The sequence below is a fragment of the Struthio camelus genome, chromosome 12 (assembly GCF_040807025.1).
Source record: "Struthio camelus isolate bStrCam1 chromosome 12, bStrCam1.hap1, whole genome shotgun sequence".
NCBI classification, from domain to species: domain Eukaryota; kingdom Metazoa; phylum Chordata; class Aves; order Struthioniformes; family Struthionidae; genus Struthio; species Struthio camelus.
This window is the reverse complement of record NC_090953.1, coordinates 23,796,758-23,806,453: the sequence shown is the minus strand read 5'-3', so window position 1 is coordinate 23,806,453 and position 9,696 is coordinate 23,796,758. Positions and strand designations below refer to the sequence as shown.

General features: G+C 51.1%; 1 protein-coding gene across 1 annotated transcript; it reads right to left on the bottom strand.

Annotated features, from left to right (window-relative positions):
* Positions 1 to 5,508: 5,508 nt before the first annotated feature.
* Positions 5,509 to 9,475, bottom strand: LOC104144599 (zona pellucida sperm-binding protein 3). Its single transcript, XM_068957934.1, has 9 exons — positions 9,062 to 9,475; positions 7,717 to 7,835; positions 7,537 to 7,640; positions 7,042 to 7,219; positions 6,825 to 6,945; positions 6,307 to 6,398; positions 5,963 to 6,105; positions 5,711 to 5,797; positions 5,509 to 5,627 (listed from the first exon to the last, which is right to left on the bottom strand). Exons 1-9 carry the CDS (start codon positions 9,461 to 9,463, stop codon positions 5,509 to 5,511), a joined length of 1,365 nt encoding a protein of 454 aa, XP_068814035.1. The 5' UTR covers positions 9,464 to 9,475.
* Positions 9,476 to 9,696: the final 221 nt, after the last annotated feature.

Genomic DNA, 9,696 nt, shown 5'->3' with positions numbered 1-9,696 from the left:
GTCTTTGCAAAACCTTCGGCCTTTCCTGCTGGCTCTTTCCAGTATGGAACCGATCTCCCTCCCCAGTGCTGTCAGCACGGCCAGGACTCTGCCTTCGTGTTTAAAATACCTTGAGATTGGCGATTGCGTAGAAATACCAGGGATTCCAGAATATAGGCACTGAGCCGAATACTGTGCGTCAGGGAGCCTCCATCTCGGGAATATATTTGGCAAATACATTTGCACTGACAGAAGATAACACGAGTAACTGACGCTGAATCAGTAAATAAACATCTGCCCCCCCCACCATCAGCAGGGGGAGAGCATCACGGTGAAGGCAGCTCACTCAGCCATGTCCTTGACTCGCAAGGACCACAAGAGCTGGCTGAGTTCACCCCCCATCTGGTCTCTCTTGCAGCTTCTGCTGGAGAACTGCAGCTCAGGTACCAGATCCGGGGTTAGGTTACAGCTTTTGGGGTACCAGGGTGGAGAGAGGCCTTTTTTCTCATAGGAAAATGAGTTGCTTGGATGGGTCACCTCATATTTACATGGCTAAAATTAGCAGAGGTGAATCCCATGCAGAGGAGCATGTCAAGGCTCAGAGCAGAGAAGATATTTCTCTACGAGAAAGGGAATTTCTGCTCCCAGCATAGCTCTTGCCAGGTTTCCCGCATGACCATCTGTCCCTTCATTATTCCAACCATAATATGAAGTTGGCTGTGTATCAGGATGGTTGGGAAAGAACACAAGCACATTGTGGGCACCGAGAGGAACAGCCCGCTCTGGCCTGGTCGTGTAGGTGCAGGACATCACAGGGAAATTGTGGGATCCTCTCCAAGAGTCTGATGAGTTTAGCAGCAGTGAAGCAAACCAGGAAGGGTGGTAGGAACAGAAGGAGGGAAAGGTAGCTTTAGGGGAGGAAGGTCTGCCAGGGCCCACAGTTTGGATGGATGACAGAAGCAGGAGGAAGAGCAAGGGACAACCATAGGGAAGAAACAAGGGGCAGCCTGAGGAAAGCCTGAAGACACGGCTTCAGGACAGAGGGAGCAGGGGAGAGCTCTGCAGTGGGCAAGAACGGGGCTGGGATCTGCTTTGTCCCCAGCTCTGCTCTTGAAGCTCAGATGTGCTCCAGCCCCAGGGCCCTTTGAAGACAGGGGTGGACACTTCCTAGCAGGATGGGCCCCTGAAGGGGAGGCAGAACAGGACAGCTGTTCCCCCTCCCCCCAATCTCAGGGGGCCCCAGATCATCACCTGAAACCAAGTCTGACAACAACAAAGGGGGCAGCTCTTTTTTTTTTTCACCAGCCCCATTTGAAAGCCCAGCTAGACCGCCAAGGATGTCATGCACTTCTTACCAACACCAAACACAGCTCCAGTAAAAAACTCAATGAACACAGGTGAACAAGCAGCACCAAAACCAGATACATTAAGTAATCTGGTGCAGAAGGCAAAGACCAGGAAAGCCCCAGGGCACCAGACAAGAACAAGAGTAGCACCTTTCCCCCACTGCACAAAGGAGAACTTAAAGCACGTCTTATTTCTGTCTATAACATATAAAGTTTTATGTCAGTTTAGGGACAGCATGTTTCTTGAGGGACCTTTGTCAGCAACAAGCTAGAGATTGAAAGAGGAGGTGCTCAGGTGGCAGTCCCAGCTTTGCAGCACCAGCAGTGCTATGGTCTCCGGGCAGCGATCACCACATGGCAAAACTTGCTGCCGCACTCATGACTCTGAGGCACGTGCGAGCTGAGGAAATCAGTCTGGAGGGGAAAGGAGCAGGAGAGGCTGCTCAGGCTGGAGTTTTGGTCAAACACCCCCCAACTCACATACAGCAGAAAGAGCTTTAGGAGCCAGAGAGCGTTTTCCTACCCAAAATTCCTTTGTGGGCCAGATTTAGTAAAAACTTGTGTTTTCCTTCCAGGAGCCAGCTGAGCCATTTCTCTTAGACAGCAGTAGGGCAGCTATGCCAAGTGGTACAGAAAAGGGCTTTTATCAGGCAAGTCTCCTTAGTGCTGCTCAGCAAAACAGAGTCCCTGCTAAGAGTATGCGCACGTTGAGACACTGTCAAGGCATCGCACGTCTAGATAAGATATAGATCAACAAGGAATCAGTCATGTGATGATTTAACAGGCATCAGCAGCCACTGCTTGTGGCCTGGGAGATTCAGGTTGGATATGAGGAAACTTTTCTTCAGCAGGAGGGCTGTGCAGCCCCAGACGAGACATGCCAAGAGGTGGGGAACCTCCATCCTTGGAGATTTCTAGCCTTAGCTGGGCCAAGCCAGGGCTGCCCTGTCTCGTGCTGGACTGGAGGCCTCCAGAGATGCCTTCCACCCCATATTTCCATGACCACCTCTCCTCTGGTCTGCCCCAAAGGTTACAGCTTGCACCTCTTGTGGGATGGTAAAGACTTAAGCCAGCTATTACCCCTTTACAGTTCATATCTCCCACCCTGCATCAAAGCAAGGACTGAATCCTTCCAGCAAGGGGCACCCTGTACCAAAGAAATCCCGGAGCAATGCGGCCCCTATCCAGGGCCTCTTAGCACTGCAACTACCTGGAGCTGGGCAACAACAGCCTGAGCCATCAGGAGGGCAAAGGAAAAGAAGAATACATCAGGCTTTCTCCAAGGGGATTCAGCTCTGGGTCTCCAGACTACTGAATCACACCCAAAAACATCCCAGGCAGTGCAAGATGCCACCCTCCTTGGTCCCCACCCCCCCGACCAAGAGAACTCCCCCAAAACAGGCCAGAAGACTCCAATAGTCCTTGCCCCCCTGCACACTCAGGTCAAGAGGGTGGCCACACTGCAAACAAGTCCCACCTCTTCACATGTCCCGGTTCCCCCTCATCATTCAGTAGGTCCCAAATGAATTGCTAAGCCCTGATGGCAAAGAAGCTGCTTGCAGCATGTTACCTGCTACATCAGCAGTACCTAGCCCTACAGTACTTGTCACCCACTAACCCTGAATCTCCGTTTCTGAGCCAGATTTGCACCAAGACTGAAGTTACTTGAAGCAGAATTTAAGCTTTGGCAGTTAAATCTCCTTTAAATCTAGGAGCGTGAAAATCCTGTTTCCCTCTGCTTAAAATCAGCTACCGAGTTTGCCACCAGAGTAAATACCTCGTCCCAAGACTCATGCCTTAGTGCCTCCGCAGGGACTTGGCACAGTGATTTTGCAAGCCTATCTCAGAGGTCAGGTGGCAGCAAACACTTCCAAAACCTGCCTGAAAAAAGCATGAAGGGCTTCTTTTTTCCCTCCCAGTCGCAAAACTCAGCAGTTAGAGGACTCACTAGTCCAGTTCCCACCTCTACCTGAAGTGCAAACCTCTCCCACACTGGTGGGGAGCCACAGGTCCTGAGGTTTGGGGCAGGGACTTCTCCCCTTAAGGCTGCTCTGCTGAGCAAAGGAATAAGTTCTACAGGACCAGAAAGAAAAATCCAATGCAACTCAGGCAAGGAATAGCTAAAGCCCCTTTCTCAGGAGGAACAGGGGCAGGAATTCCAGTCCCTGCACCAAGGACTGTTTATACATTTTATCCAAGGCTTGTTACATATAAACATGCATAAACAGTCCTTGGTGCAGGGACTGGAATTCCTGCCTCTGTCTGTCCCAGGAAGAGCCCTATCCGCTAGGCCTCACGTCTACTCTTATGCTCCCTTCCTCATCCAGCAAGTCGTGAGTTTTTCCACCTAGAAGCAGCTTCAGACAGGAGGGGTAGAGGGTCCACATCCTTCCCTCATGCCTCATGGATCAGGCCCTGCCAAGGAGCAAGAAAACCCACAGAGGATGAAGCTTAAGCTGATCTTAACAGCCTCCAGCACTGACCACCCCAGATGCCAAGGTACAGTCCCAAGAGCCTTTGGCCATGGGAGCGTACCTCCCCACGCAGCTGAATGTGTCCTACTGTACGGAAAGTCTGACCTGCTCTCTCCTACCCACTTCCCCAAAAAGCCTCTGCTCTAACCCATGTCCCCTATGGGCACTGAGCTCTCTGCACCAGGAGCCTATTTGGCCCCTCCTGTAACAACCTTTCCAGCTCCTCCTCTGCAAGGAGCAGAGTCCCAAAGGCAGACTCTAGTTGCCCTTAAGTGTAGGAAGACCAGTGTGAGAGCAGAGCCCCCTCTAGCTTTTGGTGGAGAGACTTTAGGAGCCACTTCTTGCCTCAGGCAGGCCAAAGTCTCAGGCAAACTGCTCCACTTCCCGAGTGGGAGCCTGAGGACAGGCTAAACATCACTTCCTTCTAGTTTCTGCTACACTGGCTTTTACAGATTATAGCTTCCTAGGTCCAGGCTCTGGGCCAAGTGCATGCGTGAAAGATCTATATAGAGGTCCTCTTTTGGCTTGAGGACAGTTGAACTCAGAGAGGCAGGAGGCAGCATTAGTGATCCTACCCATCACTTCCAGTGTTATCTTGTCTTCTTTAAGGGCAAGGCTCAGCTCACATCAACTGCAGAATCATTCTGCCTTGCCCTATTTACCCCATCCCAGTCTTTTTAGCCAAGCAACTCTGTTACCTGAGATCTTCCAGCCACCTGCACAACAGCCTAAGAAATCTTCAGGCAGGGGCACTGTAGCCATGGGGCTTTCACACTCATGCTTGCACTCCAGGATCAGCACAAGACATGAGGAGCAGCAGTTGATTATACACACACACAGAGGGACAACTTGTGAAAAGGACTTCGAAAGTGCAGTTAGAGGCAGGCTGTGTTAAGTTGAAGAGATTTGAGAACAGGAAGAGTTTACCAGGTTGCTTTAGATTTCTTCAAGACCATATTTATCTGTCTCATCACCCAAAAGGATGGTTTTTGATCAAATCTACCTGCAGCAGGAAAGAGGTGGAGGTACACACTCCAGAAGCATACATCTCTCCCCCTGACAAAGGCTCCAAAGTAACCCAGCTCAAAGTGGAGAAGTTTCTCTCCTAGTGGAAGTTTAGTGCTCAGGAAGGCACTTTTTAAAAAGGTCCTCACACTCTTGTCCAAGACAACTGCTTTCAATACCCTTGAAAGAGGCCCATAACAATTAAAGTCTTGACCACTGCTGTGAAACAGGCCGTTTACCTTATTTCCTAACTAAGCTCCAATAGGCTCACTTTACTAAACCCTTAGCTCCCCCTGGCTTTAGATCACTTCCACTCCAGCATAAGTGAATAGTTACCAGTATGGAGCAGCCCCAGAATGCTCCACCAGCAAGGTAACACATTTTACAGCTAAATGCAATATCATGTTTCTAGGAGTAAGAACACATGCAGAAATCACTAGCCAGAGGCTCTCAGTTCCTACCTAGGTGCTCTGGGAGACATTAACAGAGTTGTAAGGGTGTACAAAGCCCTGCTGAAGGCAGGGCTCCAAGAGAGCATTGAGACCCAAATCAGATTCAGGGAGGCAAAGCACAGTTAAAGTTAGTACCAGGAACCACGTTGCTCAGTCTCCAGAAGACTCCACCTCCCTCCCCCCCCAGAAGTCTCCTACAGTCCTTCAGCTTTGTTTTTTATTAGATAGATCATAAAAGTTGAAAACAGTGATTTAGATGGGGTTGCTGGATCTCCGGCAGACAGTCAGAGCTCCTAGAGCAGCAAGAATCAGAACGACCAGACCAGCAACTGCTACCAGTCCCAACACCATCCAAAAGTTCCCTTCTGGATCTAGGAAGGAGAAGCAAGGAGGGTGGTTACAACCAGAGCTTGGACCTGCCACACATACCACCCCTTTCCTGAGCTTGCCCTACCTTGTGAAGGCATCCTCCTGACTGAATGATCCTGCCAGCTGTGGATGAAGAGGGGTCCAACTATAACATCTGCTTCTTTCAAAGGATCTAAGATGGAAGGCACATGAGTACACAGGCTCCTGTGAACATTTGCTCCCCCAAGCCGTGGATTAGCATTGAGGAGCCAACAGGTAGCGAGGCAGCTCTAGCCACCCAGGTCTGACCAAGTTAGCCATTGTGGTGACAGAGCACAAGAGGCATGCCAAAACCTACCAGGCTGGGAGGACAGTTCTCTCCTGAAACGTCCTCCTTGCCTTCGGGAGGCAGCATTAAGCCTCCTGGAGTGCCCAGCCAAGCCACAGCTCCTCACCTCGCAGCAGGAGCAGATATCCCTGGTGCCTTCCACAGGAGTCCAGCTGGAAGAGACCCCTGTAACTAGCCTGCCCTGCTGTAGGAACCTCTCCCATGTCTCCTTTGGGATCTCTGAGAAGGAACCCCAACCCTCCCCTGCCACCCATTCAGACCAGATGGCCAAATCTGGTTTCCCAGACAGTGATATGCAAGATGAGAAGCCCAAGCTCTTCATCCTTGGGCAAGTTGCTATTCCAGCTACTCACAGGCTTCTGGCTTTGTCAAAGGAGCAAGCCTTGTTCAGAGGGTCTGGAGCCTGGTCAGCCAGAGACACCTTCAGGTGGCAGGTCATGTAGATCTGGAGAGGCCAGGCAGAGCAGAGGCATTAGACTGTCATTTGCCTTTTTGTGGCGTACACTTGGCTCTCCCACTCATTATGAATTTGGTCTTCAGTGGGAACACCACCTCCCCAGGGCAGCTCATGCCCTCCTACTTCTTTCAAGGCACTCAGTGTTCAGCTACTGGGAGTCCATCAGGACAATTAGTCAAAGGGGGAAGTGCAATGCTTGTCTTGACCAATTCAGGTCTGGTTTTCAAGAAGCACGCTTGGCTCAAAGGGCTGTGAGCCAGAAGCAGTAGTGTAAAGCTACTTCATTCATATTTAGCTATGAGACAGTTGCTTAGAATTACATTCCCAGGGCAAGCCTTCATTACCCTGGTCTATAGAATGAAGCCACATCCCTGTCTAGCCAAGCAGAGGTCACTTGTTTTAAGAGGGATTTACCAGGTTGCTGGAGTTTCCTGTGAACTTGAATGCCTCTACCACAAACTGAAGCACATCTTGCCTGGGTCTTGGAGATATAAAAGTTGAAGTGGCATCATCCAGTTGCCCATCCACCAGGCATCTAGGCACAAGAGATGATTAGCAGGATCCCACTACTGTGGATATCCATAACCAGTATGAAGAAGTATCTCTAAATAAGGGCACAGCCAGCTCTTACCCTCTGAAGCCAATGAGAGTATATTGAGGAGAGGAGTTCCTGTCTGAGGTTGGAGTAGCCACACAGCTGTCCACAAAGAGCCTCAGAGAGGCATGGTTTTCTGTATCAACACCAGCTTGGAAGTGGAGGACCTCTCCCAGCTGAAACACATTGGAGGGTCTCTCAGCACTCCAGTCATCTGGAAGGGAAGAGGTCACCATGAGCTTCAGAAAGGGAAGCCAGTTTGTTCCTTTGTGCCTCACTGCTTCCATTTGAGGAGAACCTGAACAGGCATGAGGCCTGGCAACTGCCTACAAGGTAAACAACTCTTCCAAAACAGGGCTGAGCCAGGCTGTCTGCTCCAGGAGTACTAACATGATCCACAAAGCCAGTTTCCAGCGATGGAGCAATATCAGCACCAGCTGTGCCATCTAGTGAAAGCACGGCTGTCCAGGAGAAGACAAACAGCCTCCAGAGTGCTGGGCTATCAGGGCCACCCCCTCACCCAAGACCTACCATTCATGAGGCGCAGGGAGAATGCCAGTCTCTCCTCTGAGGACAGGGTGGAGTGGAATGGCACCCATGTGGGCCTGACAGCATTGCTGCTCACGTTCTCCCTCCTGAGGAGAGACACCCCTGGTTAAAGGCTCTGTGGTGGCAGGTCAGCTGGAGGGACAGCTCAGCCCCACTACTCACCTCGGATAGTGACACTCAATAGGAACCACAGCAGGGCTGGTGCGGATGATGACCAAGTTGCCAGTAGGGACTGGGTTGTAATTTAAGCTTGTGCTGTAGACTAGTGCATCAGGGGTTAGCTGGGAGACACACACAAGTTGCATTATCAATTAATTAGGAGCCCTATTCCTTTGACCACACACAGGGAGCAGCACATTCAGGCCTGGAGCTTCAGACCTGAGGAGCTTCTTCTGGCACCGGACACAGGCAAGCAACATCTGTCCTGTTGCAGGGACACTCCAGGCTGGGGAGCTGCTCTGTGCTGCCCCAATACTGTCTCTAACCAACAGCGCACAGCGGAGCTGGATAGAGGTGCTCAGGCTGATTTTTTGTCCTAGTTTCCTTGTCCTAGTTCAGCAGATAGGGAAGTCTATCCTTCGAGATGTCACAGGCAGAGAGCGACTTCTGTTTAGGGAGGATTTACTGAAGGTACTTGCAGCTACTCACCTGTGCTAGGACCTCCACAGTACCAGCTGTATACCCTGACTATCCTAAGCCTCTCTCAGGGAGAGTGGGACCACTTTAGATTTAGCTTTCTTTAGAGTAGCTTCATGCTATGATGAAGCAGCAGCATGCAGATGCCTCCTAAGCTCAGCATCAGCTGCAGGCTCACTGCAGAGGCACTCCCAGGACTAGCTTATCTGTACTCCAGCCTGGAGGAAATAGCAACAGCACAAGTTGTTCTGGAGAATTTGGACACCTCTGTATCCATAAGGAGAAACCTATTTTCTCTGCCTTTTCCACACCCTTCCCTGCTCACACACCAACACTAGAACTGAACCCTAGATCAGATAGCATAACTTCCATTACCCTTGGAAACATATTTTCAACATCTAAGAGAGGATTTTTGAGCATCTCCCTGAGCAAGAAGTCCAACTACACCACAACACTCTAATAAAGCAGAAGCTGCTTTGTTAAGTTTTACATCAATGTAAACTCATCATCAAGCAGCAGATCATTTGAGCTGCTGCATTAGCCTACAGGAGCTTCAGTAGAGTTGAACCTGCTCCTAGCAGCATACTGATCAACATTCACAAGGATGGTGCCCATTGAGTTTCTAGGGGTGGCTTCAGCATTACTAGATAGAGGAAAGAAGTCAAGCTAAAATTAAGTGACCAGGGCTGAGTCAGCCTGAACTGGGATCCCGTAGCCCTAGTGGAGGGAAGGCAGCCCTCAAATTTCATCCCTTGCACAGCTTCTGCATTGCTGTGCAAGAGCAAGGGACACAGCAGCCTGAAGTACTGCAGCTGAGGCCAAGACGCAGCTCCCCACCTCAAGGCTCCAGCCCTGGGAGATGTAACCTTACCCTGAGGATGCTGCCGCACTCATGGAGCCCCACCGCGAAGGTCACAGTGTTCTCTGCAGCACTCAGGGCCACAGGCTGGCAGGCAGCTGGGCCCAGGGTCAGGTCCACAGCCCTCACCAGGCGCCCTGTGCCAAAGAGATCCCTGTGCACCGTGACCACCATCTGAGCCTCCTGGCACTGCACAGCCACAGGATGCAGTGGGGACGCAGCCTGGAGCTGGGAGACATCAACCCGAGCCCAGGGGGAGGGCTGGGAGAAGGCACGAGGCTGCCCGAAAGAAGGATCCCTCCCATACCACTGTACATCTGACTCCCCTCTAAAGAAGCCCCAGGGGTTGTAAGAAACCACCCCACCAAGAACCCAGCAGAAGACAGCAAACCACAGGCTGCTTCCAGGCCTCATCCTGCCTACCAGGGTCCAGCACAAGGAGAAACTGCTGTCCAGGGACCTTTTGTAGCCAGCACCTCCCTGCAGCCACTCCAACCCCAGGTGATGCCCATCACACCTCTCAGCAAGGGGAATTCACAGCAGCTGAGAGCACCCTTGTTCCTTACTGGGAGCTCAGAAATCAATCTTGATGGGGCTCTAATGAGCTAATGAGGTGCTGGAGGAAGTAAGCCTCTCTGAAAATCAAG